This window comes from Caretta caretta, chromosome 27 (genome assembly GCF_965140235.1).
Source record: "Caretta caretta isolate rCarCar2 chromosome 27, rCarCar1.hap1, whole genome shotgun sequence".
NCBI lineage: Eukaryota > Metazoa > Chordata > Testudines > Cheloniidae > Caretta > Caretta caretta.
Window position 1 is genome coordinate 16,144,524 of NC_134232.1, and position 18,295 is coordinate 16,162,818.

General features: G+C 43.4%; 1 protein-coding gene across 4 annotated transcripts in view; it reads left to right on the top strand.

Moving 5' to 3' along the window:
• Positions 1 to 18,295, top strand: part of NBR1 (NBR1 autophagy cargo receptor) — a 29,135-nt gene that overhangs the window by 7,804 nt on the left and 3,036 nt on the right. For all 4 annotated transcript variants that reach the window (XM_048830134.2, XM_048830133.2, XM_048830131.2 and 1 more), the window contains exons 5-21: positions 54 to 76; positions 889 to 1,107; positions 3,380 to 3,454; positions 4,616 to 4,833; positions 5,872 to 6,036; positions 6,654 to 6,860; positions 8,104 to 8,263; positions 8,807 to 9,098; positions 9,586 to 9,734; positions 10,272 to 10,347; positions 10,898 to 11,008; positions 11,927 to 12,082; positions 12,210 to 12,344; positions 14,256 to 14,619; positions 14,891 to 14,985; positions 15,748 to 15,829; positions 16,692 to 16,797. In XM_048830134.2, coding sequence (XP_048686091.2) covers positions 54 to 76; positions 889 to 1,107; positions 3,380 to 3,454; positions 4,616 to 4,833; positions 5,872 to 6,036; positions 6,654 to 6,860; positions 8,104 to 8,263; positions 8,807 to 9,098; positions 9,586 to 9,734; positions 10,272 to 10,347; positions 10,898 to 11,008; positions 11,927 to 12,082; positions 12,210 to 12,344; positions 14,256 to 14,619; positions 14,891 to 14,985; positions 15,748 to 15,829; positions 16,692 to 16,797 — 2,633 coding nt within the window. The remainder of the gene's footprint in view (positions 1 to 53; positions 77 to 888; positions 1,108 to 3,379; positions 3,455 to 4,615; positions 4,834 to 5,871; positions 6,037 to 6,653; positions 6,861 to 8,103; positions 8,264 to 8,806; positions 9,099 to 9,585; positions 9,735 to 10,271; positions 10,348 to 10,897; positions 11,009 to 11,926; positions 12,083 to 12,209; positions 12,345 to 14,255; positions 14,620 to 14,890; positions 14,986 to 15,747; positions 15,830 to 16,691; positions 16,798 to 18,295) is intronic.

An 18,295-nucleotide genomic window follows, 5' to 3' on the forward strand; every position in this document is an offset into this window, starting at 1 on the left:
ATGTTATGTCTAGGACATGGAAGTATTCACGCATTTCTTCTTTTTTCTTTTAGAGGAATATGAAGAAGCTCTGAAGGTAACTGGTCCCTGTAACGTTTTCTGATATCTTCAAAAATCTCTATAATGAAAATCCACATAGTGCTGGATTTTTCTCAGGCTATCTGGCATGTGGGGAATCAGAACAACCTGGTTGTAAAGTTTTCTAGTTTTAGATGCTAGTTTGAAGACTTTATTAGAATAGTTCTTCCAGGCCAAAATATTGTTACACTGACTTCCCAAATGTTTCCCGTCTTAAAAAACAAAACAATATTCAGAGAATGCAAAAGAGACTCCGACGCATGGTCTTCCAGGCTCTTAAAGGCCTTACCACATACAAGCTCCAGTCCTGCATTCCTGAATAATGTAAACTACAGTGGTGATGAGCTCAGCTGCTGAATCTAAGGTTAATTTGTCAGAGCAGCTGTAAACAGTAAACCACTTGCTGTGTAACTAGCACAAGAAAAATCCTTTCATCACTTGGTTCAATTTTGAATTTCTGTTCTGGAAATAATGTTTAAATATTCAAGAACAAAAGAACTGTGAAGTAATCTCCTGACTGCTCCAGGGCTAAAGTTCTTCCTAGTCATCCTGTTTATCAGGTCAGATAAACTGCTCTGTTGTGGATTTAGCAAAACCTACAGAAGCTCTGTCTGCTTTCCGTTCCATTTATATTATGACTTTCTAATTATTTTATTTGGTAATAGAGACCAGCTGACTGTAGTCTGGCATGTCACTTGCTTTTTTGGCTTTTCTGTCATACCATTGTAGTATGTTTCTGTAGGAAAACTTGCTTGTTGCTTGTGAAATGGCAAGAATGGAAAGTGTATGTATCACGCACTGTTCACTTAGATTGCAGTTACACAAGGAAATCAGCTCCAAATGAAAGTGTATCAAGTAAACTCCCTTCCAAGTGAAACTTCGCATTCCTGTTCCACGCAAGTCTGTGAAAAAGCTGGGTTAGAAAAACTATCCATTCCCAAAGATGGAAAGAGACCTCTCTCACACTATTCCATGCTTGCTCAGGCCTTAGGGCAGGACTTAAAGGCTGAAAGGGAAACCACAGCACAGGTAGGATACAGAGCTGTATTGTTCAAAACAAATGATTTTGAAATGTTTCACTTGATAGCCTATTATTGCAGGCTGGTAGTCATCTACCTGTACATGAGATGGAGGCTTGAGTCAAAATTTTGCCCCTCAGTCACACTTGTTCAAACCCACTGAAATCAGTAAAGTTGATTGGATGTAACTGAGGAGGGATTTTTTTTTTGGTCCGATATTAGGATGAAGGAATCCTTAATGTCGAGGACGGGGTCTTAAACATTAGAAGAGGTGCGATTGTTAGATTCCTAAAGCCTTGATTCCCTCTGTAATTCTCAGCTACAAACTAGCGGCTCTCAAGTAATTTTCTCTAGCTTTCAGTGTGTAATTTTGCAGCTAATGCTAATTATGGAGGAAGCTTTCAGTAAACTTTTATCAGAGGGGTAGCCGTGTTAGTCTGGATCTGTAAAAGCGCCAAAGAGTCCTGTGGCACCTTATAGACTAACCGACGTATTGGAGCATAAGCTTTCGTGGGAGAATACCAATGCTCCAATAAGTCGGTTAGTCTATAAGGTGCCACAGGACTCTTTGCCAGTAAACTTTTAGTGTATGCAGACAGTGGCTTGCTTACGAGGCTTCCAGTGGTCTTCTAGGAGACTGAGCCCTGGTCTACACTAGGACTTTAGGTCAAATTTAGCAGCGTTAAATTGATGTAAACCTACACCCGTCCACACGATGAAGCCCTTTATTTCGACTTAAAGGGCTCTTAAAATCGATTTCCTTACTCCACCCCTGACAAGTGGATAAGCGCTTAAATCGGCCTTGCCGGGTCGAATTTGGGGTACTGTGGGCACAATTCGACGGTATTGGCCTCTGGGAGCTATCCCAGAGTGCTCCATTGTGACTGCTCTGGACAGCACTCTCAACTCAGATGCCCGATTGTTTGCCGTTGCTCTGACGCCGGGAGGGGCGACTGACGACATGGCTTACAGGGTTGGCTTACAGGGAGTTAAAATCAACAAAAGGGGTGGCTTTACATCAAGGAGTATTTCAGGCAGGGCTTCACGGAGGGTTCCAATAAGAAATGGTGCACCTAAGTTATTGTTCTTATTGGAACAAGCAGGTTGGTCTGGCCTCTGATACATGGCTAGATTTACCTCGCTGCACCTTCTCTGTGAGTGACTGCAGTGTGACCTAGAGGAATGAGCCCCCTAGGCGGGGGGGGGGAGGGGGAGTTGCAAATGAGTACAAAACAAATCTGGTGTATTTCTTGTTTTGATACACTCCATCTATCTCTTACGTCTTTGGCAGCAGACAGTGCAGAAGGACTGCATGCCATCCACATCTCATGGCTGCTCGGCAGAAGATGGTACAATAGGACTGCTAGCCATCCTCATCTCTTGCCTGCCCGGCAGAAGATGGTACAAGAGGACTGCTAGCAATCCGTATTGCCTGCCTGCTCACCATGAGATGGTTCAATAGGACTGACTGCAGGACTAAAGAGAATGAACTGATCAAGTCACTCCAAATTTAGTCCCTGCGCCCATGTCTGCCCAGGTGCTCCTGATCGACCTCACAGAGGCGACCAGGAGCACCTCGGACATGACGATGACGGCTACCAGTCCTACTGTACCGTCTGCTGGCATAAGGCAATGGGTTGCTGCTGCTGTGTAGCAATGCAGTACCACGTCTGCCAGCACCCAGGAGACATATGGTGACTGTGAGCTGAGCGGGCTCCATGCTTGCCGTGGTATGGCTTCTGCACGGGTAACCCAGGAAGAAAGGCGCAAAACGATTGTCTGCCCTTTCTTGCACGGAGGGAGGGAAGGGGGACCTGACAACATGTACCCAGAACCACCCGCGACAATGTTTTAGCCCCATCAGGCATTGGGATCTCAACCCAGAATTTCAATGGACAGCGGAGACTGCGGGAACTGTGGGATAGCTACCCACAGTGCAACACTCCAGAAGTCGACGCTTGCCTCAGTTCTGTTGAAGCACTCCGCAGAGTTAATGCACTTAGAGCATTTACTGTGGGGACACACACACTCGAATACATAAAACCGACTTCTATAAATTCCACCTAATTTCGTAGTGTAGACATACCCTGAAACTCTGTTTATGGTGAAAGGTGTTTGAGGGGAATATGTTCTGAACTCTCCTGGCTGTTCATGGGGCTGGGGGGGAAGGGGAAAGGAATGTATTTGGAGTTGGGGTTTTTGCTGCTTAATCCCAAATTGATAGGAGATACATACAAGGAAATTATGTATTTAAGGTTTGCAATTTATTTTTGGCTCTACAGCAAAAGGTAAATCGCAACGAAGCTGAAGGGACCAATGAAAAGCCTCCAGAGTGGTTTACTAGCTACTTGGAATCAGTAAGTGTTTCCCTGGATCTTTGTCCTCTCAAAGGTTTATGTGAGACACTGTGGGGGATGCAGGGAGGATTTTGTTTCTTACAAGTATAGGTCTGGTTAATCTGGTTTCCTTAAAGCAGATGGCACTTGGCTTCTAAATATCAAGAAGCCACTACAATTCTGTAGTGTAGCTGTTGCCTAAGATATGGTCCACGCTGAAAGTTACAACTGCTCTATCCCTTGTCAAAGCTGGATTGTTCCTTGTTGAACATTTACAAATGTTTTCCAATCTGATTTTAAATAATCTTAGCTTTGACAAGGGTTGGAGTAGTTTAGGGATTCTCACTTTCCATTGGGAGACTGCCACAGTAGAATCCATGTTGCATTCCACACAGCCCTTAGGATCTCATGCTAGTCATTGTCCGGAAGAACTTACATAAAATATGGTGTCACTCTTAGAATGTCCTGTTTGACCAGTTCAACAGGTGTATCCCTCAAGGCTTCTTAAGACTTTGAACCACAACATAAACAGAACAATTAAGAAAGGCTAGGCCACTAAAGGTAACGCTTCCTAGGAGACCAGTGAGTAGAACATATAGACTGTTAACATGGATATTAATGTTGTTGTCGATCAGCTCCTTAATCCACAAGCTCACAGGAGAGATAACTAGCCAGAAATAATCAGCTACTTCCTTCCTGAACTAATCCAAGTAATAATGATCCCTGTAATAATAGCACCACAAACTAAGCAGCCGCTTATTTATGAGGTAAGTAAAGATTCAGACTTTTAGGGATCTTCTAAAAATGAAGGCTGAAGACCTGCTTGCTGTCTGGGAAGATCCATGCAAACCCTGAGTTTAAGAGAAAATTCTAGACTTACCTAACTCCCAGAGTTACCTGACCTGCCTAGGAAGCTGTGCCATAGAGTCAGTATTTAGAATCTTCTGTTAGCTTTTCTGCTACAAACTTGATTCGTTAAAATAAGTGGTTTGGTATTTTGTAAAAAGCCAACTGGCTCTCTGAGGATGATACTCCACTGATTTCAGCCTGGAAGATGCCAAGAGAGGAAAAGGAATTAACAATGAACTTTTTGTCTTAAAAATTGGGGATATTGGGACTATGTGGACCAAAACCTAAAGTTGTCCAGGCAGGTGCCATTGGTGACCACCTTCTTTTCCTCAGTTTAGGGAACGAGTAGTTAAAGAAACTGTTGAGAAACTTGAGCAAAAACTAAGTGAGACGCTCATCCTTCATCATCGGCCCCCAGACTCATCCAGCAGCTCCACTGTAACACCACATCCCGCTCCAGAGACCCAGTCGACACAAGGCAGCCAGTGTGACTGGCTAATCTCCTGCAGCAACTGCCACACCCGGATTGTGGGGATCCGCTACCAGTGCAGGTACAGTCTGATGGCATCTGCTTGTTCAGAAGAGTGACACATCCATGTTGCATGCCTGTGCTTTATAGGATGAGAAATTGTTGGAACTTGGAAAAACCTCAAGAGTTTGAATCCACAAGGTGTGATCCTGGTCTCAGATGCCCCGTGTCCATTGCTGCATGTCTTGCATAATCAGCAACTGTTCCAGTACACGTGCTTTTGGTGATCTGGCAACTTTCCCAGTGGCATACGGGCCTAGATCGGAGATCATGAGGTCTTTCGTACATCGTTCTCTTGTGGGCCGTGATTGGTTACTAGGCTGGTGCACGTTTTTTTTTCTCCTCTTCTTTTCCATCGCCACATGAGAATTCCAAGCCCTGAACCCTGCATTACAAATACATTTATAAGGATCATACTGATGGGTATCTAAGCGCTGTGCGATAACACACATCCCATAAAAAGGGGCAGCTGCCTTTTGAGTTCCTGTACAAATAAATACTTGGTTCTTTTATGGCCTAAATAGCAACTGTAGCAACTGACATAGTTCAATCTGATGTATATTTCCTCTGTCACTCAGAGCATACAGATTGAGATACTTCCACTGATTTCATTTCATCAGTACATCTGCTTTACAGCCCTGGGAGGCTGCTAAGAGCTCTGGTGTCCTGTCCCCTACACTGTATCATCCACTGTACTGCAGTATATTTTACAGAGAATTTTGCTTAGTCTTTCTTACCCTCTGTCGCAAAACAATCTGCAGTCAGTCACTCATAAGTTGAGTAAGGCATGTCTTAAGATGTGACACTAAAGAGGAAATGACTCAATGTCTTGGATGGGGTTGGCTTGGAAAGAATGTTCCCGATAGAGGTGGCTGCACAAATGATGGATCCGACCCCTGCTCCACACAAGTAGTCTTGCTTAATATGCAGAGGTTCTGATACAGTGATTTGCTGCTTTAGGGAGATGGGGGTGTCGCCCGTATGAGGGCGCGTGCGTACACACACACCCCGCTCCTTTATTTACCTTTAAGTAACCTGCTTGCCTTTACTTCCTTTGCAGTGTGTGCCCAGCCTACAGTATCTGTGAATCGTGTGAGGTGGGGACGTATGCACATGATCCAAATCATGTCTTGTTGAAGTTGCGGAGACCTGTTCTATGTGTCTCTGAGACCTACAGCGTTGGGCAGTTCTCCCCTCGTCTCCCTGCTACTCTGGAGCAAGTTAGGTAAATGCATAGCTGCCTCAGTTACATGGCAATGTTCTTCTGATCTGCAGGAGGCAGTTTGAAAACGCCTATATTTGCAGTTTTGTTTAGGTTTTTATGACTCCAGATATAGAAGAAAGCAAGAAGTGGAAACTGGCATATGCATCATTTCCAGAATATGGAGTAGATGACTAAGCAGAGTAGCATATGTCTGTGCCACATTAAATCCAAGACTGTCGTAGACTCTTCAGGAAGAAGGCGGAAGAGATAGTTAGTTAGGCAGAGGTTTTTTTCTCCTTTCTTGTCTCATAGCTGGGTTCTACAGCACCTAACGAGTTCAGTACGTCCCTGTGATGCCACATACGTTAATGTGACTTCCATGAGTTAGCTCTTCCATCAGTGCCACATTGAATATCTTCACCAGCTACTCTTCAGGATTTGTTGCAGATTTCCATTCTTTGGGAAATGTGCCCTTCAGAAGATGTCACTGGGATATTGCTCGTAGAAGCCTGAGGCTTTTCATTTAGTGTTCCATGAAACATTCCTGGCAGAACTAGAATTTGTGTTGTTGATGGAAGCTGAACTCCAGTTCGGTTGCTAAGTGTATGTTGTACAGAGCTGGATGTCTTTATTCACAGGCTCCAGAAACAGATGGACAAAAGATTTTTGAAGGCAGAAAAGCAAAGATTACGAGCGGAGAAGAAACAGCGCAAGGCTGAAGTCCGAGAGCTTAAAAAGCAGCTCAAGCTGCACAGGAAGATTCACCTGTGGAACTCTGTCCATGCGCTGGAGATCACCGGCTCACCCACTATCAAACCAGAGAGCCTGCAGCCCAGTGCCATCATGTAAGGAATGCTGGGAGCCAGAGCAGTGCTTCGTGCATAGCTGTGTTATTTCTTGATCCTGTGATGCGACGAGGTTAAAATGTCATCTAGAATTTTATGAAATAATGAAAGGCTAAATCCTGGAGACTCTCACTGATGGCAGAGAGATTCCATGAGAGCTTTGCCCTAGTGAGGACTGCAAAGTTTGATGCTGTTTGTTAAAATCCTATCCCTTACCAAAAATCTGAAAACAGGTGTATATCGAGCATAAGATGGGCATCTTGTGTGCGTTGGGAGAGCATGAGGGGTGTAAATTTGAGGTGGAATGACAAGGAGGGAGGGCAACATAAATTGAAGTTGACTTGGTGCCTCATTTGAACAGACTGCATTTTTTATTGTCTTCCTGACGGGCTCCTTTTGGAATCTAGTCTGTGCTCCATGTGCACAGGTTTTGCACAAGACCATGCTGAGGTAAGAGTGGAGGCTATAGCACCCTGTTGTCTCATTAGATGGGGGTCTTCCAAGTGGAGAAGTCTGCTTTGAGTTTTTCAATCATTCTACTTTATGCATGTACAGATTTAAAACATGTAATATCTCTGGTTTCTCATTCCTTTAAAATCATTGGAGTGTATATTTTCCCTTTATACATGTCTGAATCCAATTAACAGTTGGAGCTACTTTAAACTCATCCATGAGTATAGTAGATCCAGTTGTTACCTATTTACTAAATAGGAAATATTTCCACTTCTTTTAAAGGACACTAATTTGAAATGTAGTGCAGGACCTGTGTTTAAATTGACATGTCCCTAAGCCTTCTGTCAAGTTTTTTTGTGGGTTGGTCGGGGGGAACATTTAAACCAATCTATTGCAGAGAATCCTTACAGGGGAAATGATGAGGCTGACCAGATACTAGTGTTCTGATTCAACAGAGCATTTCAGTATGCATTTTAAATGCTTTGCTGATTCTAGGCCAAAGAACTGTCAAATGAAAGTAAACCAGCTCGGAACAAATTATTTCATTTATATTAATCTTTATACTAGGGGGAATTTTCAGAAAAATGTTTTATTTTGACCCCTATAAGCAAAGGAAGACGAACTGCTTAAATGGTGGGATTTTAGAACTTAAGTGGAAGATATTTATTTAAAATGCTAGGGCTTTGGATCTGCCTTCCACAGGCTGAGGAGAAGGATGACAGCTGAAATAGGTCAGTCTGGTTGATTCAATCGGTTTCAGAGTGGCTTCTGTGCTTTGCTCTGTACTCAGGAGTCCTATCCTGCCCTGCTCAACAGTTGTCCCTACACTGAGCGCAGCATTCGTGGATGAGAATTTGCCTGACGGGACTCATATACAACCAGGGACAAAGTTTATCAAGCACTGGCGAATGAAGAACACTGGCAATGTGGAGTGGAACTCAGACACCAAGGTGCCCCCCTCTTTTGCTATTGCTGTGTTTACACTTGTAAATCACTTGAGTAAGTTGCAGGAGGTAATGTTTGTATGTGTTGGCTATGGACGGGGATTTTGATTTTGACTGCAGCCAAAGCAACACCTGCCTCAGGTTCTGGCTAGTCTGCTCATAGAAGAGTACACTTCTTGCACTCCTCAGAATAGATGGCAGAGGACTGAAGAAAAGGGGTTAATGACCGCCATAACTTTGGGAAACTATATTGAATTAGTGAGTTGTCAGGGGGGAGGGGCCCCACAGCATGGTGGTTCTGTCATCGGCCTTTGCTTCTATCACACATACAAACATCTGACCACAGCACCACAGCCTTTTCCTTTCATTAGTCTAGACCAAAATTAAAACTGAAACATCAATATTTTATCAACCTGTGCCAGACTGTGACTTACTTAGAAAGCCTGAAGCGTTCGTTAGAAGGGTCCTCCGCTGAAAGAGCAGAGCTGGTGAGTGTGGGGGAGGTTAGGCTGCCAATAAACTAGTTGGTTTTGTTTTTTTATCCTTCAGCTGAAATTCATGTGGGGAAACCTGACCCTGGGGTCTTCTGAAAAAAAGGACGTGTTGGTGCCATCCCTGCCAGCGGGGCAAGTGGGGATTGTCTCTGTCGAGTTTATTGCTCCTCCTCTAGAAGGGACCTATGCTTCTCATTGGCGGCTGTCACACAAGGGAGAGCAGTTTGGGCCCAGAGTTTGGTGCAGCATTGTTGTGGATCCCTCCCCAGTCACTGCCTGTCTGGAGAGAAATCAGAAGACCTGTAGTTCCAGTCTAAAGGATAACGCTTCATGTAGAAATGAGGCAAGTATCCCAAACTGATATGATGGGCTCTACCTATGGAAGAGAAAATAGTGTCTGTCTCTCTTTGGTGTAATGGTGTAGTTGCTTCCGTCCTCCCGCAGTGTTGATCTAGTGTTGGGGATTGTTTCAGTTGTTTCCCGTTGTTTAAAAAAGGTGGCCTAACTTTGTTGCTGTAGTAGTTGCTAACATATTACCTGTTGCTTTGCCGAACCTGGAATTACTTGTTGCGGTGTATTGCAGGTGCTTTTTTTTTGGCTTTTGTTGTAACTGAAACCTTGCAAGACCCCACTCTTATGAGATTTGCACCTGTCCGTAAGGCTCCAAAGTAGGTGGAATGAGGCTTTTTTCATATTCATACTGTCATTCTACATAATATTCTGGCTTCATATTTTATATAACTATATTTTTGAGCCTCCTGCAACATCAGAGGGTGTTAATTTAAGGTGCCTCTGGGATGTCTCTCCTCCCCACCCTTGGTTTTCTGCAGGCAGTTTCTTCAAAATTAGAAGTAGAAGGCCAGCAGGCTGGTGAGGAGATGGAGCAGACAGACTTGCCAGTGCCAGCCATCCCTCTGAAGATTAAAAATATCCCCAGTGAGAGAGAGTTTTACATCCCATCAGTTGATCTCCTTACTGCACAGGTAAAATACTAAATTAAAAGCAGAAGAAAAGATTTTTTGTGCCCTGGTTTTAGTAAAGTGCATAGAGATTCACAGGGATTAGTTGCCTCTGTCTTGAACTGTCAGCTGTTTTGGGTTCAAGAAAATACAGGCCAAAGCTTTTCTGATTCAGTAAAACTACTATTTCCCTGGAGCAACCAGTAGTGGGAACTTGTTGCCACTACAATAGGAATGCCACCTATCTTGTTATCCGAGTAGAACCTATTCCACACTGAGTTATATGGGCACCTCCTTTGCCCCTAATAAAGGGCATTTGTATGTGCTTTGCTCCCACTGTATAGCCTCCCTCTTTCTGGTAATTCACTGATTTTAAAAACACAACTATTCTTCTGCATTGGACATAGGAGTCCTACTAGAGAGCTGCAGTCTGCCTGAAATTCTGAGGCCACTGGAGAAGTGGAATAGATTTATTTATAATAAATGTGGTGCTGGTAGGTTCTGTGTGGGGGTGCAGTGCAGGGCACACTAATGGAAATGATCTGGGGTTTTCTCCTGTAGGATTTGCTGTCCTTCGAGCTGCTGGACATTAACATTGTGCAGGAACTGGAGCGAGTGCCACACAACACTCCTGTTGGTAAGGAACTTCTTAAATTCTGGTGCACAGCATCTCCCATTCCAGGAGACATAGAATAGAGGAGTATGACTGTGATCACGCAGACAGCCGATTCTTCCTTTGGGTCTACATGGACTGAGATGCTGGAGAAGCGATTTGGCACTCTGCATGTGAGACTTTGCCTCTTGAGGCAGAGGTAGAGTAATGAGCTCTTCTCTGCACTTTGCTCAGAATTCCCCTTGCTCTGGCCCAGCGGAATCTTGAGGGTCCCTTGTGCTTTCATTTTTGACTCCCTTTCTCACTCGCATCACCATGAACAAGGTGATGGACCTCAAGGGAGGCTGCTCTTCTGTCCACCCAACCAGCCAGTGTCAGTGGAGTATCATAGATCAGCCTGTTTGAGGTGCTTGTTCAGATGCTCACAGTCTCCATCAACCTTGGAGCAAGTAACCTGAGGGGGGTGCTAAACCTAAAAATGGCTAATTGCTTGAAAGGTTGCCTTTTGTTTAGCAGTAATGCATATTACAGTTACCTGTAATGCAAATAAATCTTTTTTACCTTTATTTTCCAGACATGACTCCATGCATGTCTCCTCTGCCACATGATAGCCCTCTGATAGAGAAGCCTGGCTTGGGTCAGATAGAGGAGGAAAATGAGGGGAGTGGATTTAAACCAGTACCTGGTAAGTGGTCACCCTTGGAGTCCCCAGGAACATTTCCCGTTTTCTCTAGATTGCTAGCAGTTTAAGGTCTGTAAGTGGGAACCACCTACCTGCTGCCACCACCAAATTTGTTGCAACCTCTTTGTTGCCTTAAATTGCCGCTGTGGCCTGAAATGCAGCGAAAATGGTGCCGCCTTACTCCGCATTTCTGCTCATTGAGTCTAAGGGCTTGTCTACACGACCCACCCGATTTATCATGTCTATCGACTGCTGAGCACTCTCCCGTCAACTCCGGTACTCCACCAGAATGAGGAGCGCAAGCGGATTCGACGGGAGAGCATCAGCTGTCGACTTACCGCAGTGAAGACATCACAGTAAGTAGATCTAAGTACGTCAACTTCAGCTACGCTATTCACATAGCTGAAGTTGAGTCTTAAATTGACCCTGCGTGGTAGTGTAGACAAGCCCTCAGTCCAAACTACTTTAGCGTCTTAAATGTTTGCTCCTTTTAACCCTTTCTATGGAGGAGCAAATGAGAATGCCTGGCTCATAATCTACCATTGGCTGATCCACTCTGATGGCGGGATTCACGTGGATTTTAGATCCAGTGAGAAACAGCAGTTGGAAAATCTCCAGAACTCAGAACCTCTCCCCCTTGCAGTTGTGCTTTGAGTTATGCTCAGAAAACTGCAGTCTCTCTGGTCCATGCGTTTCTCAAGATTCTACTCACTTATATTTAACTTTAAAGGAAGTGAACTCTGGAATGTATCTCTTTCAAAGAAGTAATAACATTTGAAAACCTAGAGGTTTACTTGTGCTAGCCTCTGCCCTGGTCAGGCTGCCTTTCACATAGTCCATGTGATACATTCCTTTAGCTGCACTAAAATAAGCTGGGGTACTTCACTTGCAAAGTGGTAATTGAAGCCTGCTGTCCTGTAGATGCTCACATGGTGACAATGAAGGCTGAACATCCAGTGGAAGAAGGGGAAGAAGACATGAGTGGGACTCAGTTTGTATGTGAAACAGTCATACGCTCACTCACCCTGGATGCTGCACCTGACCACAAACCCCCTCAAAGGAAGAAATCGCTGCAGAGTGAGTGCTCCCCTCAGCTGAGTTCTGTGGCTTTATTTAATTTTGTGCAGCTGAACCTTGGTAATAAATTGCCTCATCCTGAAGGTGGGTACAGCATTTTAACTGTTCTTCCTGTTTCTTCTGTTAGGCTCTCTGCAAACACTACAAGACCCCTTCAGTTACAGTGTAAAAAGTGAAGAAACTATTAGGACAAAAAGTAATTCCACTTCCAAACCCAAGGAAATGGCGTCAAAGAGCCAACAGACAGAGGAAAATAGGTTTGGTAAGTAAAATGGATTCTGAGGCCAGAATGGACCGCTGTAATCATCTAATCTGACCTCCTTCTTAACACAGGATAGGACTTCTCTTAAAATAATTCCTGTTTTGATTTAGAACTGCCTTTTTAAAAAAAAAAAAAAACCCAACCAGTGAGGTCAAATGTGTGTTTGAATGGCTGACTCTGACTCTAAGGCTGTAATAGATCCCATGTTAAGAATTGTGATAAACTCTGAAATACAATAAGAAGTCTGTGGAAGGGAATCATTGTTGCGTTAGAAGATCGGTGTCTGTACTCTAACCGAGCAGCAGTTGAAACAGTTTTCTCCTGCAAAATGGAATTAAACTACAGGGGGCTAATGAAAACTTGAAAGGGGAATTCTAGTTGGGTAGGTGTCTGTCATAACACTAGGTGAAGGGCCTGGTTTTCAGTCTGTGTCCATGTTAGGCCGTATCTATACTAGCATTTATGTTGGAAAAACTTTTGTCACTCCCGGGGTGTGTGAAAAACATCCCCCTGAGCAACATAAGTTACACTGACAGAAGCACTTGTGTGTACAGCACTGTCAGCAGGAGATGCTCTCCCACCAACATAGCTATCACTGCTCATTGAGCTGGTTTTATTATGTCGACAGGAGAGAGCTCTGCTGTCAACAAAACACAGCTATTTCTTCAACAGCCTTTGCCCCTTGAGCTGAGATTTCCAAGCACTTCATTCAAACTTACTGGTTTAGATAAAGCAAAAACAAATGTATTAATTACAAAAGATAGATTATACGTGATAGCAAACAGATCAAAGCAGATTACCTAATAAACAAAAACACAAACTAAGCTTAACATACTAGATTGGATATGTTTTAGTAGTTTCTCAGCCTGAGTGATGGTATAAGCAGGCTTGCAGATTCTTAAAGCACAAGCTGCACTTGCTTTACAGCTTGGAATCCCCAAGTTTTTCATACACAGGCTAGAAATCTCTTTAGCCTGGGTCCAGTACTTCCCCCCCAGTTCAGTCTTTGTTCCTCAGGTGTTTCCAGGTGTCCTCTTGTGTGGGAAGTAAAGAACAAGAGATGTCACTCTGCTTTATATTGCTTTAGCATATGGTAGGAACCCTTTGTTTTAAACTTGGTTCCTAGACCAGTTTGTGGAAAAATACAAATGTCTCAGCATGGAAGTCCAGAGTCATGTGGCCTAGTCACATGGCCTTGCTTACCTTGCTGAGTCATAGGAGCCATTACTTATAGACTGTCTGGAACATTTACAGGAAGGTTAAGTTCTTTCAGGGTCCATTGTCTTTGCTGATAGGCCATCAGCACTGTCTGGCTTCTTCATTGTTATACCTGAAAGTCTAGTTGTGGGCGTCACCCAGAGTAAGCACATTTGAAATACAGATACATAATCAATATTCATAACTTTAGGTACAAAAATGAAACATACATACAAATAGGATAATCATATTAAGCAAGACCCCTCACATGGCCCATCTTGTACAAAATGCACCATAATTATGCCATAATCCTATTATAATAATATCCCTATGAAGAATATGGGATGGAGTGTCACAGTGCCTTTCTAACTTAAGGTACCCAGGCATAGTGCAGTTCCTCACCCCTCTTCCCTTGTGTGAGCACTGGATAAACAACCTGATATACAGTTGGAATGCCAGGCAGTAGCAAAGACAAAGTGCAACCCCACCAATCTCATGCCAAAGGCCATTTAGACAAGGTCTGCTTCCTAGCCAATCAAAAGCCCATACCATCACTACATGCGCACAGGGAAAAAAACCTGGCCAGCCTTGGCACCAAAGGTCCTGCAGTTGTTTCTGAGCTTGTTGTCTTGTGTTTGTAGGCAAATGGTGCCTTTGTTGCCAAGCTGGTCTTAATGGCAAAATTCTAGTACACCATTCTTTTTCTTCTGTTAGAGAAATTTGCAGGGTCTGATGGAGCAAATCTCAGTGGGGAGCCTAGCGACGCAGAGTATGAACAGGAAGGGGATGTTAAAGATGAAGTTCAAAGCCAAGTGTCCTCTGCTTCTTCAGAGGATTATATCATTATCCTCCCTGAGTGCTTCGATACCAGCCGTCCACTGGGAGAGTCTATGTATAGCTCTGCCCTCTCTCAGCCCAGTTTGGAAAGAGCAATAGACGCTGAAATGGAGATGGTGATCCCAGAAGGAGAGAGCCAGCCTCAGGTCCATAATATCAACGATATCTTAACAACTTCACAGACGTTGGATGCAGTACCATTGACCCCAGAGATCGTCGGCACCCTACCCCAACTGCAAAGGTATGGAGGGTGTGGGTGCTTCTGTGACAAGAACAAAAATGCTAAAGATGGAATTTCTATGTCTGTGGGGCACTGAGCCTGAGCCCTGTGTACAAACTGAAAAAGTTACATTTGTGCTGTTTGAAAAGTATGTGCAAGTATGAATGTCTCAGATCCTGCTGTACCGTTTAAGGAAGCATCTTCTGTGCAGCCTGTACTGACTCCAGAACTGAGGTTTGTGGTTTTTGCTTCTGTATCTTTGTACATGTTTTTATATATAACTTTTTTGCAGGAACCCCTCTTCTCTTCAGAGCCATAGTCTCCAAAAACCAAATTTGCCATTTACAGAGGAAATACCTTCAGCTGTTCCTGATCAAATAAGAGAAGGTACCTGCAGCATATATTATAAATTCCATGGGTGGCTGCTTAGTACCATACACTGTTAGTAGTCCAGGTAGTTAATTGTCACGTTTTTTGGGTTCTGCAGCATATTATTTCTATTAGTGTCTAAAATCTGCTAGTTGCCATAGAGGCAAAGGAAGATGCAGTTTCTCCCAACACTCTTTGTATGTTTGTCTTTTATACTATAAATTCTTTGGGGGTGAAGTATTCCAGTATACAGTCAGAATGATTCTTTTATACACAAATGATCCCTTTCTGCTTTTCGATTTATCCCACCAGTAATGGTTTAACTTCTCGTTTGGGTAGAAATGTGCCTGAAGAGAGATTTGGAGATGTGCTAGCTAATCCTGACCACATTTCCTGGCAAAGAGAGATCTTCAGAGGCAGATGTAGCAGAGGTGGGACTCCTAGGCTTGCCACAAAAGGCCCTGTGGAAATCAATCTGTCTCAGTGGTGTTTTCTGAATGCAGAGGGTGCAGGGGAAAAAGGGCGAGGGGGGTGAAAGATAAGTACCCCTGCGCTTTCCCTCTCTTCTTATCCCATAATCCCCAAACACTGGATAGCTGCAGCAGCACCCAGCTTAGAGTATGGTGAACTGTTGGCCTACAAGCTTGTGATATCTGTGTTAAACTTAGTTTCTTGTGGACTGTAGGAACCTCACTACTCACTTCAGTTCACATGTGCAAACCTCAGCTGTCTACTATGCTTGTTTACTGCACTTGCTCACTTGTTTTGATTTACTTCTAGAGCCCAGATATGAAGACTTTCCTGGACCAGGACCTTCAGGAATTGTAAATAATAATAAATTGAAGTGCCCAGAATACACAAGGTAATTGAAACCAATCATTTATCACTTCAGAATTGATGCATCTTGGCCTCGCATCTCTTTAAACTGAGAAAAGCAGTGAAGGGCATAAGTTCTCTTTGTAGTCTGTGGAGATGGTGGGGAGCCTGTCTTAGCAACATTCAATTCAAGATTTCAGAAATTAATGCCGAATTCAATGGGGCCAGATCTTTAAAAGAGCTCTTCTCTGATTTATGCCCCTAAATGAAGGGACCAAAGTTGATGACCACTTTGAAAGTCTTGCCCTTGACTTGCCTGCTTCTGTTGGAGCTGAGTCCTTCTGAAAATCTGGTTTGTTGCCTCCAGGTCTTTCAGATTCTTGGGTCTTGGGAAAAATTTAAACTAAAGACACAGTGAGAATGCAACCAGCTTATAAAGATGTTGGGAGTTGGATGTACAGCATAGTAATCTAAAAAGAAAATGGTCAAGAGACCAGGCAGAATATCTGGTTAAGTTGAGGGGACCAATAGAGACCAGAAATGGTAATGGTAAATCTGGATGTTAGGATTGTTCTGAGAGAGGTATTTGGCAGGCAACACAGTATGCTGCTACATACCCACATACAACCCTGTAGATCTCTGTGGGCAAGCAAATAATAGTTCCACTGTAGAAAGCTGTTAAGTGTGTCTTGAATGCACTCTTTCTATACTTACATAAAACCTGTTGATAAGGTGTCTTAAAAGAAATGGACTGACCTCCACAAATAGCCTCTGAATGATTCCTTTTGATTATACCCCATTTTCTCCAATGAGACTTACATTGCAGTAGGTTCTCTAACAAGGAGATACTGTAAGTGAAATACACTCTTGCCTTTACTGACTTCAGATAACATCACACTTCTCCACAGACACCCCCAAGGAAGCAGCATTGCAGGAGGGCTGGTTAAAGGAGCTTTGTCTGTTGCTGCCTCTGCCTACAAAGCACTGTTTGCTGGACAGTCCATTGCAGAACAGGTATGTATATCTCTCATTTTCTGATGCACTATGTGGATTTTTTTTAAGAACTTTAACCTTACATTAAAAATATTAATTATGTGTTTGTTACCCTGTATAGGGGTAAAACTCCTGTCCTTTTACTCTTGGAACAGTAAAATATTAAACAGGTTTGGCAGTAACTGTCCGCAGTTGAAACACTAGCACAGCTTCCCTGACTAATTCAGGAAAGCCAAACAACAGATGGTTAACTGGGGGACATTAGTAATCCTAGCAGTTCATACAAAGCAATAACTGGCTTCATACCAAGTAAATCTGAAAAGGGGGCTGAACTGTCAGAGTTGAGCTCTGTATGGTTATCACATTGACTCCAGTGTCTTGAAGGTTATTTTTATTCTGCAGTTTGATTTTAAGATGCAAAAATGAGGGATATGCCATTTCCTTTGCTGGGAAAGATTTACAGTTATGTATTGTTGACTGAGCTGAGGTGAAGTTATTGGAGGGAGTGACTTGTATAAAGTAGTGATGTGATTGGACAGCTGATGTAGTAATATTCCAATGTAACTTTCAGCCAATTGGAAGAAGGAGAATTGTTTCAACCACTCAGCCCTGAAAAATGAGTTGCCCTTCAGTGAACCACCTGTGTCCCATTCAGCCATGATGTCTTTAGAGTGTCTGCAGACCCTTGTTTTATCTAGTGTAATAACAGTCATCTGTTGCTTTGTTGTGTGTGCCTTTTGGGATTGGCTAATCATCTCACCATTATTTCCACCACTAATAAATCTCAGCAGCTGTTTAAGGCTTTGTATATTCCAATATGGCTAGGAACTATTGAGTTACCTCCCTATAATAAGTCTGTTTGCACTGTTTTTCCTGACAGCATGGAACCATAAAAGTTGCAGATGGGAGATGCCTCTTAGGGTATGCCTATACTGCAGTTAGACACCTGCAGGTGGCCTTTACCAGCTGACTCAGGCTCGCAGGCTCCTGGGACTGTTTAATTGCACTGTAAACATTTGGGCTTGGGCTGCAGCCTGAGCTATGGGATCCTCCCACCTCACAGGGTCCTAGAACCCAGTCTCCAGCCCAAGCCTGAATGTCTACACCACAATTAAACAGCCTGTTAGCCTGAGCCCCGCCACACCGAGTCAGCTGGCACGGGTTAGCCAAGGGTCTTTAACTGCAGTGTAGACATACCCATTGAGGTCTTTTTCATCTCATCCATCTTCTGGCCAGTGAGCATATAACAGTTATTTTCATGAGTAACTAAAGAACCAAGTTACTCATTAAAATAATGATTTGCTCATGGTCCTAGGATTATTCTGTGTTTTCTCCAGCAAGTAACTTGCATTGATTTCTAAACACATCCTGATATCATATCATTAAAATAAAATAAACCAGGTATTTCCTGGAGGAGATCACTGATTTTTCGAAATTGTTCTGTAAACTAGAACAGTTGGTGCTTATTGTGAAATCCGTAGTACTGCTTAGTACTAGCCATAGTGCTGGCAGACTCTTC